The 19,041-nt window shown below is 38.1% G+C and overlaps 1 protein-coding gene across 5 annotated transcripts; it reads left to right on the forward strand.

Moving 5' to 3' along the window:
- The first annotated feature begins 1,837 nt into the window (after positions 1-1,837).
- On the forward strand, positions 1,838-19,018 carry LOC107749358 (suppressor of cytokine signaling 5-like). 5 transcript variants are annotated; one of them, XM_016564480.1, is made up of 3 exons: positions 1,838-2,015; positions 2,128-2,224; positions 16,607-19,018. In XM_016564480.1, the coding sequence occupies exon 3, from the start codon at positions 16,626-16,628 to the stop codon at positions 18,210-18,212; it is 1,587 nt and encodes a 528-aa protein (XP_016419966.1). In that variant the 5' UTR covers positions 1,838-2,015; positions 2,128-2,224; positions 16,607-16,625; the 3' UTR covers positions 18,213-19,018. The 5 variants fall into 5 exon arrangements, 4 of the variants coding, with proteins under 4 accessions (XP_016419966.1, XP_016419969.1, XP_016419968.1 ...); XM_016564481.1 differs by having other exon boundaries at positions 1,977-2,002; XR_001641019.1 differs by lacking the exon at positions 16,607-19,018 and adding an exon at positions 2,317-2,593 and having other exon boundaries at positions 1,838-2,224.
- Positions 19,019-19,041: the final 23 nt, after the last annotated feature.

Consider the following 19,041-nt stretch of genomic DNA (forward strand, 5'->3'; position numbering starts at 1 on the left):
TGAAGAGGACACTGGATAAAGGAAGACTCACTCACATGATAGTCAACACTGTTTCCTTTTCTTAGAAACTATTTATAGAGAAACTCTTTTGTATTTTACTTATTGTTTACTATGTTATAGCTAAATATAATGTAAGGGCGTTTTTAAGATGATTTTTCATTACACTCACAAATCCGTTATGACACATTGGATAGCTTATATAACACAACTGAACAAAATCCAATAAATGAAGTGCTTGACAGCCATTTCTCGACGTGGAAGCTCAAAAAAAAAAATTTTTTTTTTAAAACACAAGCTTTTATTTTTTTTTCTGATTATTCTTTCTTTAAATCGGCAACACTTCTCCATGCAATTGCATACAGTATGGTGTCACTGGCTACGTTTACATGCAACCAAATAATCCATTTGTAATCGGATTGAGGGCTCATTCGAAAAACCTTCATGTAAGCACCTTAATCGATTCGATTGAGCTCGATCAGATTGAAGGGGGTGGTTTATTCCTTTTCTAATACGATTGAGAGTGCATGTAAACACTCGATCGGATTGAACCCCGAAACTGAAAAAACTGCGCATGTGCAATGACGCAGAAATAGCGTAATGACGTATGACGCGCAGAACAAGCGGTTCTTCCTTTTGAATAAAGTGTTGTATAAATGCGTGTCCTGTCATTATAAAACTCTACTTTCACTCGGCAACTGTGAAGTGGAGCAGGACAACCTCCCACCAGTCCTTGTTTTGGATTCTCATCCACAGGCAACCCGTTTTGGGCGCGGGGAGGGGCATTTTTACTGTGTGATAAATATGAGCAGCACGGCACAGCAGTTTATATGTATATTTATCCATAAATAAATATGAATTCTGCTGTTAAAAACAAATAAATAAACCATGTAGGAAAGTGGTTATGTGCAAACAGTGAGAAACTTTTGTGAGAAATATTTGTGCAGTGTGTGCATGACAAAAAAAAATCTATTCCGATTTGAAGCTTGTGACATATAAACAGGCACATCAACCCGATCACTTTCTTTAGCGTTCATGTAAACACTACATTCAGATTCATCAATCGGAATGAATTCAGTCCGATTGAACCAAAAATTGTGCATGTAAACATATACACGTGGTTGCTCTGGTTTCTAGTTACATAATCGCCCTACATAACACTACATACAGATCAAAACACATTATGCAAGTTAGGATACATTCATGTGAGTTTGCTTTTCAGCACAGACACTTAACGTCTTAATTTGTGTTTATATCTTGTCACTTGAGCAGTCCAGGGGCAAGTTCAAGCTCAAACCGATGTGTACCGTTTTGCTACGGTTTCCGGTTTGAACGACATGTTTCCTTCTTGGGAGGGTGTCGCGAACCGAACAATCAGCTGGGCAGAGTTCTGGAAACTACCACAGGCTCAGCTCAGTTTCCTCATTAGGGCAACATACGACACCCTCCCAAGCCCTAAAAACCTCCACCAATGGCTTGAATTAAAATAGAATAGAAAGTGCTAGAGTTAGAGGGTCGAATAAAGATGGAATATGAGATAATGATATTACAATAAGCGAAATATCATTATTTATTGTTTTATTATTTATAACACCTTTAAACTGCAAAACGTGCCTATATTTGGCTTTATTGTTCGGAAAGTTTCAGTAATATACCAAGCCGGGATGTCAGGGACCACGTATACTCGTAATTACGTAAAAGAACGTCTGAATAATTTTTGATCCGATTCTCTGAAACCAACTGTTCAAACGAACCGACTCATGGAATTGATTCAGACATCCCACCACTAGCTGGAATTCGAGCGGGGAAGTGACGCTTTCTTCTAAAGTCTTTCCCCATCCGTATCCGCCGGAACACAGAACTTCGCGCAATTGGAGTCCCTTGATGTCAGTCAACAGAAGCTTTGCCACCACCACGTCTCCTGATTCTCTTCACTGCTGCACTTGGCGACCATATCGGCAGTCAGGGAAAGAAATGCCAAAGGGATGAGGGGATCGTAGGCCATGTAAATACAAAATGTAAAATGTTTACGAGTTCATCGACACATTGACGTGCAGTTTGCTTTTCGATTATCGCAGTTATGGTTCCAATCGAATCCCGTCCGTGTGTTTTATCCACCACCGTCTCTAGCCTCGGGAAAATGTACCCGACTATTCTTGTTAGCATTTTTTTCGCAAACAAAAGAAGACACCCGAAAAAACAATAAAAGAGCACGACAGAAGGATCGGTGAGTTTATCTCTCCGTGTGTTGTGAATGCTTATCGATTATTTCATGTTAAGGCGAATGTTCGATGTCTTTTAACTAGTTTTTTTGTTCAGTCTGCCCCCTTTCTGATTGTCCGAAGCCGGTTCAACTAAAGCGACCAAGAGAAATGTATAGAGACACTTAAAATGACGTACATCGAGTTATTCAGCACAGACCTAGATTGATGATCCACATATAATGTATGCAATTCAGTGGTTCTAATAGCACGTAATGTGTGGTGAAAATCATGAAGATATCCAGAAAAATCCCGCTATTTCCATGCCTGGATTGACTGCTATACCTGCCTCACTGTTAATGTGAAAGGCCTAGACTAGTCTATTTAACAGAAAGTTTACGTCATGTCAATAAATAAGTAATAGTATTCTTTTTTTTTAATTGACAAATTTAGGCACATGGCAAAAAAGGTAATTTCTTTATCTGAGGTTTATTAGGCGTATACACATGACTGCTTATGAAATGACACAACATGTCAAACAATATAAATGCTTGGCCATGGAGTAAATCCAACCTTAATTCAGTTCTGTGGTATAAATTACTGTTACGATACGAAGATAAACTTTTTCATCTTTAAGTTTTTTTTTATTTTTGTTTTTTTACATATTTCTTAAATTTCACATGTTTTCTTAAATTAAAAATTGCACACCAGAATAGATTATAAAATATATATATATATATGTATTTTAAGCTGAGAACATACATTGTTATATAATCAGTGTCACAAATTAACTTTGTTTAATGGCAATTTTTTGCCGCTATGGGGGCAACATTTATTTTTTTATACATATGTGACCCTGGACCCACAAAAGCAGTCATAAGTAGCACAGGTATGTTTGTAGCAATAGCCAAAAATACATTGTATGGGTCAAAATTATCGATTTTTCTTTTATGCCTAAAATCATTAGGATTTTAAGTAAAGATCATGTTCCATGAAGATATTTTGTAAATTTCCTACCGTAAATATATCAAAACTTAATTTTTGATTAGTAGTATGCATGGCTAAGAACTTCATTTGGTCAACTTTAAAGGCGATTTTCTCAATATTTTGATTTGTTTTTTTTATGCACCTTCAGATTCCAGATTTTCAAATAGTTGTATCTCAGCCAAATATTGTCCTGTCCTAACAAACCATACATCAATGAAAAACTTATTTATTCTGCTTTCAGATGATGTTTAAATCTCAATTTGTTAGTTACTATAATTAAATCTGTTCATTCTGAATCTGAACAATTTTGACCGATACGTGTGAAATGAATTCATGAAATTAAATATGAAAGAAGCCATAAATAATCCCAAGATATCATAAGACAATCACCACTAGAATTTGACAGATATGTGACAGCTGCAGGTCACAACAGTGTCTGCGGCGAAACAAAACCCATACTGAATCTGTTAATAGAAACTCTTAGAATATGTGTTATGAAATATGTCAAATGTTAGATAACCGAGAAATTCACTGTGCACATTTTAAATATTTGGGATGTTTTTGTAACTTCCGAGAGGCAATTTGCCTAGAACCTTGTTTAGTTTCTGACTCGCATATGTTCGAATTTGCAAAAAGTGCATTGATCCAAGTGTTATCAGGTGGGAAATGTTACTCAATGTAGGCTTAATGCCTATCTATATGTCCTAAATAGGGGATTGTGGCCTATTGTTGCATAAGCTATACAGTGGTGTAACCTCAGTAGGCCCATAAAACCTCCTTAACACTACAGCTTTACAGTGGTCTTTTTCCCAAAATGTGTGGTTTGTAGAGTTTGAGAATACCTAAGAATATTTTCTATTTCTGCAGACCTGCCACAGTGCTAAAGATTGTTGGTTTGTTCAGAAAACAAATTGGTTTTTGAAATATTACCTGCTAGTTCAGGGTATCACAGATACATTCTTTTGACACGCAAGACAATTAGCAGAGAGTGAGAGGCTCTAAACTCCTGCTGAAGTATTTCTGTGTGCAGAGGTTAAGGCCTGTCCAGATATTTTAGTTGTCTTGAGCGGGGGCTTAGACATTGCAACAGACGTTTCCTAGAAAGCTGCTTCACTACACTTAAGTACATCGGTAATACTGTAAAGTAAGGCCTCATTAGCTAAAATGAACTAACAATGAGCAGTATTGTTTTTTTTTTTTACAGCATTTATTAATTATTGTTAGTTAATAAAAAAACAAATGTTTAGTGAATTATCTATTGCTAACAGATTTTTTTTTTTTAAATAAATGTTTGGTAAATGTTGACATTAACATTGATTAATAAATGCAACTAATGTAGTTAATTCATGTTAACAAATGAAACCTTATTGTAAAGTGTTGACTTCTTAGTGGCCAGGTTGTATGATTCAAATTAGTCTCAAATATCAATGCTAATAGATTTGTTTATTGGTTATTTATTGTTATTTCATAGATTTATTTTATGAAAGAAATTATGAGGTTCCATGTGTCTTAAATGTATATTACACTGCACTCTTAAAAATAAAGGTTCCGAAAGGAGATTTTTGCAGTGATGCCACAGAAGAACCATTAGTGAGCGGTTCATAAAAGAACCAGTTTTTCTTAGTGTGAAAAAACATTTTAAAGAATCCATTTTGCAATGGAAAGATTGGAACCATGAATGCCAATAAATAACCTTTATTTTTAAGCATCTTCTGTTCAAAGTTTTTTTTTTTTATGTTTTAATGTCTCTTATGCTCACCAAGACTGAATTTATTTGATCAAAAATACAGTAAAAACAGCAATACTATGAAATATTATAATTTAAAATAATTTAGTTTGTCTGCTGTCCTAATTATATAATCATAAAATTCTATAATTATAAAATCAAATGTTTATATTTGAAGGTAAAGTTGAATTTTCAGCAGCCATTACTCTAGTCTTCAGAAATCATTCTAACATGCTGCTTTAGCTCATAATAACAGCATGTATTTGAAATAGAAATGTTTTGTGACATTATGAATGTCTCTGCTGGTAGTTTTTATTAGCAGAGATGCATTCAATGATCAAAAGTATTAATGAAAAGAAAAATTGGACCCCAAACTTTTAAACGGTAGTGTACATAATGCTGTTAAGTTTGATATTAAAACAAAAACATTTTTTCATAGTATTACATGGATCATAATTGTGTGATCATGTATTAATTATGGTTCTAAGATTGTTCCTAGCATTTAAAAGGACTAGTGTAGAGTTAAACAGAGATGCCACTTTTTCTTAGAGCAGCTAAAGTAAAACACCATTGCTGAGGCTCTGTCTGTCTTATCTGTTGTGCAAGGAAGTACAACCCACCCTGTCTGTGTGCTATCCAGGGCATGGATGTTATAATCAACTATATGTACGACTCTACCACTTAGTGTACTCCTATTTGATTTACTTCATATAATACAGATGTTTTTCATTTAATATAGTTTCTTATCGTCAGAGACGGGCATATTTTACATCCAGTAGTTTCCGCCGTTACTGAAGGTGTATGCGGTTGATAGGGGCTCTTTCTCAATCTCATGTGGTGCTCAGACTTTTATCAAAAGAGCTCAGGCACGAACAGCATGCGCGATCTGTCTGTGAACAGAAGCTGAATTTTGGTGTGAATGTTTGTTTGAAATGACTGTGTAGATTGTGAGTGTCTGTCCAGCATGAGAACGAGGCAGACTGCTCCGGACTGCTTCCTCTTCTGGCGCTTGGGTGCTAGAGATGTCTGGTGTAGAATTTGGCTGCAGTATCAGGTGAAGGGGGGCGAGACCTGGGGGGACAGAGGGGGCTGGGCCCACGCTACTAGGAAGCTGCAGCTCTGGGCAAGGCTTGTTAGCGTTCTTGGTAGCAGAAACCCAAGCTGAGCAGAGAATAGCATAGTATTTACCGGGCTAGTGTTTTGTGATCTGGTGCCAGGATTCATCCACAGACAGTTCTGTTGCATCTTGTCAATGGTAGAACAAGGGGAACACAAGAACAGATCTGTTCATCCATTAATATGCTCTAACTGGTTAAAGCAAAAAACTAAGTAATGGAGTGCAGAGTAATGAGGGTTTAAATTGGTAAGTACAGAAGTATCGAGAATTGCTGTCATTTAATATACAGTATATGCATGTGCACGTATGTGTGTGTGTGTGTGTGTCTTAAACTGCCATTGGAAAAGTAGAATAGATGGGGTAAATGTAGGATTTGAAAAAGCCATTCTTAGTATTTAAATACTCATCTCATTGCACTGCATTTCTGCAGTATGCATTTGCTAAAAAGGCTTGAATGAAAATTTGCTATGTAAATGTTTGGAAAATAAACAACTTAAGGTGGTTATGGCTTAGGTATTTGATGATTATGATGTAATTAATAGTTAGGATGTATTCTTATTCTAATCTATATAATCATTAGTTCAGTGTCTATAGAATGAGTGGAATCTGTAATGTAGAGTGAATCGGTTGTTACATCTTTTTGTATTCTTGTATTTTATTTGTAGTCATGTGTTTTCTTGTAGTAATGTACAATATACAAGCACATATCTGTATTTAATTAAATACAGAAATTCTAAAGTTAACACTTTATAACTACATTACTCAAAATATTTTACATATTAAACATAAAATATATTACAAATAAAGATAGAAATGAATGGTTATGACGATCTAAGAAAATTCCTTTTTATAGTGAGATCCAGAAGTTTCAGGACTGAAAGCAAATGTTTTCATATTAAGTGAAATATTTAAGATTTTGGATTTCCAGGTTGCTGATCAAGTAATTAAATTTGTTACACTGATCATGTGAACTCCTTTGTACAGACAGTCAGATGTTCTTCCACTGAAGCACAAGATGCTCTTTTTCGAACATTCTCAAATCATGCTGAGGAACATGATCATCAGGTTTGACAGACTTATGGAGTTCATGCAGCTTGAGTACTGCTGTCATTGAAGTAATAGGTGTACAAAACAAATTTCTGTTAAGCAGATAATCCTGTAAGTAATGAAAACATTTGTATTTAAATGAGAAGCATTTTCACTTTATGTTGCCCATAGACCCTCTGTAGACTAGGTCTTTATTTCATTCCTGATATTATAATATCAGGACTATAATATATTGTAATATAACTATGTATGTAAGTATTGCAATATAATTATATACATAAGTATATAGGTATATTGGTTCAACTATATCAGCATCTCAATCCTGAATGGCAAATTCTGGGGTAATTTATAGTGTCTGTTTACGTATGATTTCCACTTGAGGAAGGGGCATTGCCTTTGCCAGTATGCTGTCTCAACCAATTTTTGAGCCAAATATTTTAAAATAGTTTTGTATGTTTGCTCTTGGGGTGCGGTTCTGTCTCTTAGCCACACAAGGGAGCCCCACAGCCAAACATGAGCCTCCCCTGTGTCACGTGCATAGTATAAGAAAACATTAGGGATGGAAACATTCGACAAAACAGCCGGATTCATTACATCATGTATGTGTTCTAGGTTATTGCCAAGATTACCATTGCATAGAATATATACACATCCTACATATAGAGTACACAAGAGGGTGTACTCTAGTTCTGGTCTTTTGCCCATGGGGTTTCAAAAGACAGTATATTGAAGATCTCCACAGTTGGTATGTGTTGGGAAGTGGTTGACTTCGGGTGATAGACATGGCCTTTGAGACCAGAGTGCACTAGGAAGTTAATGTACATTCACTCTGGTGTGCCTCCCAACCACGTTTGCGTTAGGTTATATAATGTCAATTCACCACAGTTCTAGTCATTTCAGTAGTGCTAAAGTTGGTCATGCAATACTTTTTGCGCAACAGTCTTGTTTCAATATGTATGCAACTTTTTTGATTGCAAATCTAGGCAAAAAACAAATGACCCTTGGCTTCATATTTAGCACGAAGTTTCACAGAATACATCTTAATGAACTCTTTGACCCCTTTTCATGAACCCTTCTGACCACCCTGCACCACAATTTTACATATGTAGTGCATGCTCATTCTGGAAGTGGAGCAAGTTTCTGAGTTTGGGGGAAAGGTTAGGCTTGTTGGCCTCTGTGCACATTGTCGCCATAGCTGCACTGCCAGATCTGAACTTTGATTTATGGTCATCCTTTATGCTCTCAGACTGGCTTTGAAAGGGACAAAGACAAGGTGACCAGAGGAAAGATGGGCAGAAAAGACAGAAGGAAGATTATGAGAGTTAATAGGATTTTGCTGTATGTCCACTCGTGTACCGTACTGACATTGAGCAGCAGGTCCAATATATAGAAACATGAATGAAGGTGAGGGTTTAAAAGTACAAGGGTATTATGACTTGCTTTCTTTATAGCTTGTAACTCATCCAGATGAAAGAACATTTAAATTCTCAATTAAAGTTGAGATCCCACGCCATTTAGCTACTGTTAGTACATTTATTACTTTTACTGCATTTACAGACCGCTAACCTGATGACCATTAGCACAAAGATGAATCCACCATGATATTAAAGCAACAGGTCTATAACAATTTAGGGTTACGCAAAATTCAGGATTAATGAAATATCTCTCTCTCTCAGTTCAGGAGTTTGGAGTTGGAATCTGCCTGCCTTTCATGCTTGTTTAAAGGTTTTTTTTTTTGGAAGTTTGGTTTGGACGAGTTTGGACAAGACTGGGCTCGAACTGAAGTCTGTCTCAAGTCCGAGACCAAGACCATATTTTCGGGAGCATTTGAACTGGACCCTTACTCAAATGAGCTGGTCTCGACTAGTCATAGAAAATACAGTCTTGGACTCATCCTTGAGATGGACTCAATTATTGTAACACTGCAAACAAGCCTTTGTACGTTGAAAAATTCTGTAATTTTAACTAGGCAATTTTACAGAATAGTCTGCACCTCCCACCCTAATCAATATACCAGTTGCTGAATGCTGATTTTCTGTCAGCATCACAAGTCATAAGTTTATCCAACTGAAATTTGTAGGACATTTACACATGACACCTAGCAGCCTCTAAAAACATGACACCCATCCTTTTCCTCTCTACTATCTGAGAGAAGGTGAATAATGCACTGTAGCTCATTCTCCCACATGACCTACATTCTGTTGTTCTTTTTATCAGAAGACTTGAACTATCATTAATTATTTATGGCAGTTTTTCTCTATAATTCAGGCTTCTCTTGTTGTGACATATTTTACATTAAAGGGGTCATATGATGCTGCTAAAAAGAACATTATTTTGTGTATTTGGTGTAATGAAATGTGTTTATGCGGTTTAAAGTAAAAAAAAACACATTATTTTCCACATACAGTCCTAGTTTTTGATTGCAAATTAATGCAATGACATGCTTTGATAGTTATTTTGTTGTGGCTTTTTTGTTTTTAATATTATGTTATTGGTTTTATTACTATTTATTTATTTTAAATTTGTGCAACTCTCTTGGCTTTCCATAGAAAGACATGCACTTGGGTTATACAGCTTGCTTTATGTGTTCATAGGTGGAAAGTTTATCCTGTGAAAGGATGGGTTAGCCAGAGTACATGCAGTTCTTGAGCTCATGCTTCACCTGGAGGCGATCACTACTCTATTTTTTTCTGACTCACGTTTGGCCTGTTCTGACTTTTTGGTCTGGTCTATCATGGTGTTGCTTTTACAAATACATGTGAATAACTGCCAGTGAACAGTTAATTAGCCCAAACACAAATTCATGCTTCTGTTTGGGAAGAGTGCATGAGCTTTTTCAAGATGATTAAAGTTAAAGCCAAATCAAAAGTTCTTTTACACAGCGATTAAGGAAGATAGGATTTACAGAGATCATGCAAAATCTCTGTTCATTAGCTGCTGAGTGCTCTGCTATGGCGGGTCAGAAAACGACAGGCCCAGACCGGCATTGTAACTCAGCCCACAGCAGCATGTTGACTGGGAGCAGTTCCATTAGTTCATTTTTAGCGCTGGCCTTGAGTCTCAGCGAGTCTGCCTGGCAACACTTTAATCGCTTAGGCCCTGTTTACACCTGGCATTAACATCTGTCTTGGGTGATCCAATCCTAAGTGGTCAGTCGAGAAAGATTGCCGTATACACCTGGAATTAAGATCCTTAATTCTCCTGAGTCTCCTGTGGCCACTTATGATTGCATCATGTATTGAGTGATTGTCACTCCCTGTTGATAAATCATAAAAATATAAACACTTTGCAGTTGTAATGTTTATTGTTTTTTTTTTTGTTTTGTTTTTTTGAGTATGTTAATGTCTTATTTCTATATTAATTGATGTTCAGTTATGCTTGATCTGTAACTGTGAGAGTTCACATTAATTCACTATCATAGCCATTATGCAATTATTTTAGGACTTTGTTTTTTTACGTTATGTTTTAAGGTGGTAATTTTTTTTTATATTGGTAAGTAGGGCTGGGTATCGATTCAGATGTTCCAATTCGATTCGATTTCGATTTTCAAGCTCTCAATTCGATTCGATTCGATATTCGATTTCACTTCTCGATTCGATTTGACTATATGTGAATATAGATTTAATACAAATCCTATATTTATAAAAAATGAACAGTGAACATAAGATTGCAAATGGTTAATTAATAGGAAATTAAGAGCCACAAACCTGTATATTAAACACTTTTTATTTTAGGTACACTTGGGTACAATAAAACAAAACCCCACTATATATTTCAAATGCATACAATGAATAGACAGAATTTTGATGCAAGATGAAAAACTGATGCTGAAAATTGGACAAGTCAGAACAGTCGCATGCCTTGATCAAACAGGATCAGGTTATTTTATGTTTAAGACAAAACAAACATAAAATCTCACAGCATTAGCTGTAACATGGAGGCTGCAAGCCTATGAACGGTGTAGGAAAACTATTACTGGCTTTTGGGTGATAGTTCACCCAAAAAAAAAAATTCTGTTATTATTTATGCATGTATGAATTTCTTTTCTTCTGTTGAACAAAAAAGAAGATATTTTGAAGAATATGGATAACCAAACTGTTTTGGTCCCCATTGACTTCCATATATTTTTCTCCATACTATGGAAGTCAAGTCAATAGGGCCCATCAACTGTTTGGCATATAGCTTTGTTCTTGTCCACAGTATCTTTGTCATCGTGCTTGCGAAATCTAAAATGCTTCCATACCTCTGACTTTTTATGTGAAGGCAGGGCTCTACGCTTACTTTTCTTTTTAGGAGCACGTTCAAAATTTTAGGAGCACCTTCTAAACAATTATCCAAAATTTTATCAAAAAGTAGCCTTCCCATTACGAGGTGATATTTGACTCCTCTAACTTTATTAAAAGTATGTCATCATCTGTCAAATTCTTTAAAAAATTATATTTTATAAGCTTTTTAAAAATTGTAATTAAAACGACAGAATAAGAACAAGTAGAATAAGAAATATAAGTTACCAATCAAATTAAATCAGTATTAACAAAATTAATTTGTAGAGGTGGCACAGAAGAACACAAAAGTGGCTTGGTGTACTTTCAGACATTTAATGAGGCTCAGAAGTGGAATGAGTGCAATTAAATCCATAAATTCATGATGATATTAATGTTTTAAATATAAAATTTTGAATATAGAAATATTAAATGATTTAAATAACTGAAAAGATACTTTAAAAATGAAACAAACTGCCAGCAGGCGGCTCTCTACTTTGCGCAATGAATCTCTCACTTTGCTTATGAAAGGATTCGTGAGATATGTCTGTGATACATTACTCAACGCTGCAAAAACACGTAGAAACATTTGAAGCTCCCCTGAGCGCAATCACAAGTATGATGATTGCATCCCAAGATGCAAGATGGCAGCAAGCAGGTTGTGCGTTACATGTCTCCTCTTTGTTTCTGCGTTGTGTTAATTTTTCTGTAATGTCTGGCGCACTTCATTATTTTTACCAGTCTTTGGAACATTTTTGTCGCCTGCCTCTGTGTGTCTGCGATCATTTTTGGATTGTGGGCGCTGGCTGAGTGCTTTTGACGGCGAGTTGCGGGGCCTGTTGCGCTTCTGCTGATCCGGTGTCTGGGTGGACGTCGTTTTTGTGTGGCGCACGAGCTGCATGTGAACTACTGGACTACTGGTCCTGTGTTGTCCGTTGACTGTTTTGATGTTTACCGGATCTCCGGTTTTCCAGCTTCTGCTAGAGTACTGTCTGGTTAAAGATACGATAAAGCGCTGGCTGGTAGTATTGGCTCTTTGTTTACACGCGAAATTCAACGTCATCTCTCAGCTGACTCGGTGGATTGCAAACTCGGACTGGACTTCACATGCTACGGACCCGGAGCTGTTTTTGATGGATTAGGCTACTCACTGTCTTTTAAATCTGTGGTTTGTAAACACGGATTGGATTCCAATATGTCACGGTTTCAGAGCTATTTCTTATCAGACTGTTTATTGACTTTCAAAGGGAGATTATTTTTGATTTTTGCTGCACTATGTTTGTTTTATTTGTGCAGTTCTGTTGATGTTTTCAATAACTGTTCAGCCCCAGTTGCAGTTCTGTCTACTCCATTTATATCAGGCAGAAGTACATGTTCAACCAGCTGCCTACCATGGGGCAAGCCATTGCCTTTATCATCTCCAGTCATCATCAGTTCAGTTTTTTTGGTTCGTATAATCAGCATTATGGCCTTACAGGACAATTTTTCTGTGCCACCTCAACCTAGTAAGACTGTTAATAAGGACTTTACCATCAAATTGTTCAGACAGAGATGTCTTATCATTCTTTTGTTGTTGATGTCAGGGAATGTTCAACCGAATCCCGGGCCATTTGATTGTTCATTTTCAGATATTTTGGCAAACAAATCTATACATTCATTAACTTTTGACTGTTTTTGTAATCGTAAAGGTCTTGGACTAATGCATTTGAACATACGTAGTCTTCTCCCTAAAGTTGCTGAGCTTACTGCATATGTTCACACTGCAAATCCTGATATTCTTGTCATCTCTGAATCATGGCTTAAGAAATCTATTTCTAATTTTGCTGTCTCAATTCCTGGTTACAACACTTTTCGTCAAGATAGAATTTCTAAAGGTGGGGGGGTTGTTGTCTATTGTAGGGATAATTTACAGTGCTCAGTAATTACCTCAAAATCTGTTGCTAAACAGTTTGAGTTAATACTTTTAAAAATTATTTTATCTAAAACATTTTTTATCACTGTAGCTGGTTGTTATAGACCGCCCTCTGCTCCTGCATGTGCTTTAACTGCTTTAAGTGAAATAATTGCTCCTTACATCTCTTCTGAATTTATTTTGTTAGGGGACTTGAATTGGGATATGTTTGACCCTCCATCATCCTTACAGTTACAACTGGATGCACTTAACTTGTCCCAGATTGTGCAGGCCCCTACAAGATATAATACTAAGACTATGGAATCTGGTTCATTAATTGATATTATTCTTACTAATAGGCCAGAGAGGTATACATCTGGAGTGTTCTGTCAAAGCCTTAGTGATCACTGTAATATAGTCTGTGTTCGCAAGGGCACCACCTTAAGAAATCCTCCGGTGCTCGTTTTCAAACGTTTTTTGAAAAAATTTAATGAACAGGCTTTTTTGAATGACCTGGCTGATATGGACTGGTACAGAATTGGGCTTATTCCTGAAGTTGAAGAGGCATGGGCATATTTTAAATTCTTGTTCAGAACTGTTTTGAACAAACATGCTCCTCTTAAAAAGATTAGAGTAAAAAATCGTCTTAGCCCTTGGTTTAGTCCAGATTTGTCAGAGCTTATTCGCCAAAAACACACTCTATGGCGCAGAGCAAAGATTTCTAATAATATCTCTGACTGGCAATCATATAGGGCTATACGAAATAAATGCACTCAGTCTATTAGACAGGCAAAATCAAGTTATTTTAAACATCATTTGACTGTTAATAATACTGATTCTCGAAAGTTCTGGAATATCATCAAATCAATGGAAAATGAAAACATCTCCTCCTGTTTGCCTACTGTAATTAAATATGATGGTGTTGTTATAACAGACAAATCAAAAATGGTCGATCATTTTAACAAATATTTTGTTAATGCTGGCTGTGCCTTCGAGAATAGTTCCGATACTTCTAATTGTTCCCCTGCCAACTTGGCATCTGTTATGCATTCACCTGTCTTGGGTTCCCCCTCCTTCTCCTTTCAGTCGATACAAGAGACCGAGGTACTTGGGGAATTGCTTAGCTTGGAAATTCATAAATCTGCCGGATTGGATGAATTGGATCCATTATTTTTAAAGAAATCAGCTTATATTATTGCAGCGCCTATCTCTTGCATTTTTAATCTCTCTCTCCAAATTGGTGTTTTCCCGAGGGACTGGAAATCTGCAGCTGTAATCCCACTTTTTAAAGGGGGTGATGACTCAGATCTAAATTGCTACAGACCCATTTCCATTTTGCCCTGTCTCTCTAAAATATTAGAGAAGTTGGTCAACAAGCAGCTTACGCACCATCTGGAGACCTATAATGTTCTTAATCAGGTTCAGTCTGGCTTCAGATCCGGCCATAGTTGTATCACTGCTACACTTAAGGTTCTCAATGACATCATATGTGCCATTGACAACAAGCAATATTGTGTAGCTGCATTCGTTGATCTGGCAAAGGCTTTTGACTCTGTGGACCATGAAATATTGCTAGATAGGCTAAGAGGTATAGGACTATCTGAGAGCTGTCTGGATTGGTTCAAGAGTTACTGTTCTGGTCGTTCACAATCAGTAAGGGTGGAGGGGTTTCGGTCAGATCCCCTGCCCCTATTTAAAGGGGTCCCACAAGGAAGCATACTGGGGCCTATACTTTTTAATATTTATGTTAATGATATCGCTCTTGCTGTAGGTGATTCTCATGTACATTTATACGCTGATGACACTATTATTTATACATTTAGCTCTTCCTTGACTATTGCATTATCTTTATTACAGGCCAGTTTTACTCGCATCCAATGTGCGTTCTCTAGTCTAAAATTAGTTTTAAATACAAATAAAACAAAATGTATGGTTTTTAACAGAAATCTATCACAGGTTGAATATTTGCCTAAAATTCTCTCATTGGACGGCTCTGAGATTGATTATGTTGAATGCTACAAATACCTTGGTATCTGGCTTGATAGCAAATTGTCATTTGAAACTCACATAAATGTATTGCTCAGAAAGGTTAAATCTCGTATCGGTTTTCTTTATCGTAACAAATCTTCTTTTACACATTCTTCAAAACAGCTTTTGGTTAAAATGTCAGTTCTCCCAATTTTGGACTATGGTGATATAGTTTACAGGTCTGCTTCAAAAACTCTCCTTCATAAACTGGATATTATTTACCATGCAGCAATCCGCTTTGTGACTGGAGCTTCATTTAACACTCACCATTGCCACTTGTACTCTTTATTGAACTGGTCTTCTCTTCATTCTCGTAGACAAATTCATTGGTTTCTGTTCATTTATAAAACTCTTATCGGGAAAACGCCATTATATTTACAGTCACTTCTTAATATTCATAATACAAGTCGTAATCTGCGCTCTAGTAGTTTCATTAATTTCTACATACCTAAAGTCCGTACGTCCTTTGGTCGTTGCTCTTTTCAGTTTTCTGTTGCATATGATTGGAATCATCTGCAACAGACTTTAAAGCTTAGTTCATTTATCTCGCTCTCTTCCTTTAAAAATTTAATTCAGTCAATAGTGCAAGACCATTGTACTTGTTTTTAGTTATCTGTTTGTTTTATATGTTATTGTTTAAAATTGTGTTTTGTAATTTTATGTTTTTTATTGTATTGTACCTGCTTTTTATGCTGCCTCTTGGCCAGGTCGTCATTGTAAATGAGAAATGGTTCTCAACTGACTTACCTGGTTAAATAAAGGTTAATAATAATGATGATCGGGTCAGTCGCACTGGTGCTCCTAAAAACATATTCATAGTCGCACGCAGTAGTTTTCAGTCGCAAATGCGAAATAAATATTGAAAAAAATCGATTCGTGGCCTTTGAGAATCGATATTGAATCGACCACATTTTAAAAAACGATATATCGAAAAATCGATTATTTTGCCCAGCCCTATTGGTAAGTCTTTTATATGTTGGTCTCATTTAAATTAATAAATGTTTCTTTAAAAAATACTGATTTTGTTGGCAAAGTATAAATGTGTAAATTGGTTTAATGAATTGATTGTTCAGGATAGCTTAACAAGTTACTACACAGGAAAAGTGGTCACATTTGTTTCTGACTTCCTCTGAACGTGGAACAAACATTTTTGAAGATGAACACTTATATTTAGAATTATTAACTTGTGTGATTGGATTACCCAAGATAGACGTATAAATGGGGCCTTAGTCAACCCACATGCACACTCTTATGTCTGTGCTTCCACTTTTTTTTGGACTTATGACTATGGTTTTCATCTCATTGGGATTTGTCATCATGTACTAATAGAAGTCTAACTTTTTGTTCCAGATCCAGGTGCCCCCACCTCATGGAGAAGGTTGGCAAGGTGTGGAGCAACCTTAAGAAGGGATGTCAATCTCTGCTCCACACAGATGGGGGTTCTCGAATTGAAATGCCACCACATCTTCAACCGCAAACAGACACAGTATGCCAGAGTGTGGACAAGGCCCAGGGAGACAACACACTGGAGGCTGCTAGTCCTTCTAGCAGTGTGGCGGCACTCCCTCTAGTGGTATGGAGGACCGGTGGGAGTGTGACACGACAGGTCCATAACTGTGTAGTGGATGTACCCCAGATACTAGAGATCACAGTCGAGCAGGATACCGAAGATGCTCGTGCTCCCTTGGGAGCCCGCAGAGACTCTTACTCACGTCATGCACCTTGGAGTGGAAAGAAGAGACACTCATGTTCCACTAAGGCTCAGAGTTCTCTGGAGACCACAGATCAGCGATCAGGCCGGTCTCGGCGCAGACGTGGGACTGGTAGCAGCCGTGAGGAGCTGGAGTCAGGGGCAGCACGCTCCCTATGGCAGCAGATTCATGACACAGTGGGCCTGTGCCTCCCACTGCGCTCATCCTCTCGGAACAGTCACCTTCCACCACCCAAACGTAAGATACAAATCACAGAGCTGATGCTGGAGATGTGCCCCTTCGCACCAGGATCAGACCTTGCTCGAAAATGGCACCTCATTAAACAGCACACAGCACCAGTCACAGTGACACCAGTAGATTCATCCTCAGATGCTTGCGGTGTTACCTGTGCATCGCCGGAAGATGAGGAGGAGCACTTGAGAGAGAGAAGACGACTCAGCATCGAGGAGGGTGTTGACCCACCTCCAGATGCCCAAATCCACACAGTGGAGGCTATCACAGCCCCTCTGGCTTCCATTTATAAACTGGGACCTAAGTTGGCCCCTGGAATGAGTGAGGCCCTAGGCGATAGCCGGGGGGCAACAGCAGCTAACTGTGACTCTGAGGACGATGATACCACCACTCTTTGCTTGCAAGCTCGCAGGCCCAAGCAGCGACACGCTTCGGCGGAGGGCCTCCTGAGCAGCAAGCAACAGGGGCCTTGGAAGGTACACACTCAGATTGACTACATCCACTGCTTGGTTCCAGATCTGCTACAGATCACAGCACTTCCCTGCTACTGGGGTGTGATGGACCGTTATGAGGCTGAAGCCCTGCTGGATGGTCGGCCCGAGGGAACCTTTCTCCTGCGAGACTCGGCTCAAGAAGACTACCTGTTTTCCGTTAGCTTCCGTCGCTATGGCCGTTCGCTGCACGCACGCATTGAGCAGTGGAATCACAACTTCAGCTTTGATGCACACGACCCTTGCGTGTTCCATGCAGCCACCGTCACGGCACTTTTGGAACACTACAAGGACCCTAGCGCTTGCATGTTCTTTGAGCCATTGCTCACTGTGCCTCTGCACCGGACCTTCCCATTTGGCCTGCAAAGCCTGGCTCGATCAGCCATTTGCAATGGGATCACCTACGATGGCATCGGGGCACTGCCAATGCCCCCTGCTCTGCGGGACTACCTCAGGGAGTATCACTATAAGCAGAGGGTGCGCGTACGCTGGCTTGAGAGGGAGCCAGTCAAGGCCAAGTGAGGCAGGGCAGATACTTCTCAGCTCTCCAACAGGAGTAGTCCATTAAGCACTTTGCAGAGGTGGAGGAATTCGTTTTTTTTTTTTTTTTTTTGTGGAGGGGAAAGGGTTAAAAGGAGGGACTTGAAACTGAACACTAAAAGCTTCTATCATTTTTTGCTATCACTCTAACAAACAAAGAATTTACATATACAGTGGCTCTCCAGTGTGCACATTTCACTACAGCTTCTGGACTAGGAAGAAGCAGCAGAGGTCTTAGTCTCCTTTTTCCTTCTCCCTCAGTTCCCATGGCTGTGGGGGAATCTGCAGATACAGATATTTTCATGCCCCTCCACTCTTTCACTGCTTGACTATGTGGTTTATAGCCATTTCACTTTATTTGTGTTGTACCATTCACCTGTTTTTAATCCCCTTGCATTAAATATGCATTGTTAATGTTTATTCAAAGTAACATTGCGGACAAATTTTTAGGTGAGGGGAAATGAAGGGTGATGTTCAAATATTGCTTTCCCAGCTTCTTTCATCATCCTTAGCTTTCATGGTGCTCTGTCAGTGGTTCCTATGGTAACATTCTGCGCTCATTCCGTTGTTAAAGGGGGAAGCGTTCTAGAGCAGGACACAGAAAGGCTTTCACCCTGCTCATTGAGAACGAGACGGAGAAATCCATGAAAGATAGATTGACCTTAAACTATGTGTCCAGACAGCTTTTGGGAATGCGTTGCAGTGGAGGGAAGGGTTCTGTGGCGTTCTGCTTCCGGGAAGCGATAAGGATGATATGCACAACGTGACGCGGTGTGATGTGAGAGCGCTTGGTTCTCACAAAACATAGTTA

The sequence above is a fragment of the Sinocyclocheilus rhinocerous genome, unplaced genomic scaffold (assembly GCF_001515625.1).
Source record: "Sinocyclocheilus rhinocerous isolate Xijiao unplaced genomic scaffold, SAMN03320098_v1.1 scaffold650, whole genome shotgun sequence".
Lineage (NCBI taxonomy): Eukaryota > Metazoa > Chordata > Actinopteri > Cypriniformes > Cyprinidae > Sinocyclocheilus > Sinocyclocheilus rhinocerous.

Excerpts from the sequence above, each read along its gene's own strand:
- LOC107749358 (XM_016564480.1), top strand. The coding sequence starts at position 16,626 with ATGGAGAAGGTTGGCAAGGTGTGGAGCAACCTTAAGAAGGGATGTCAA.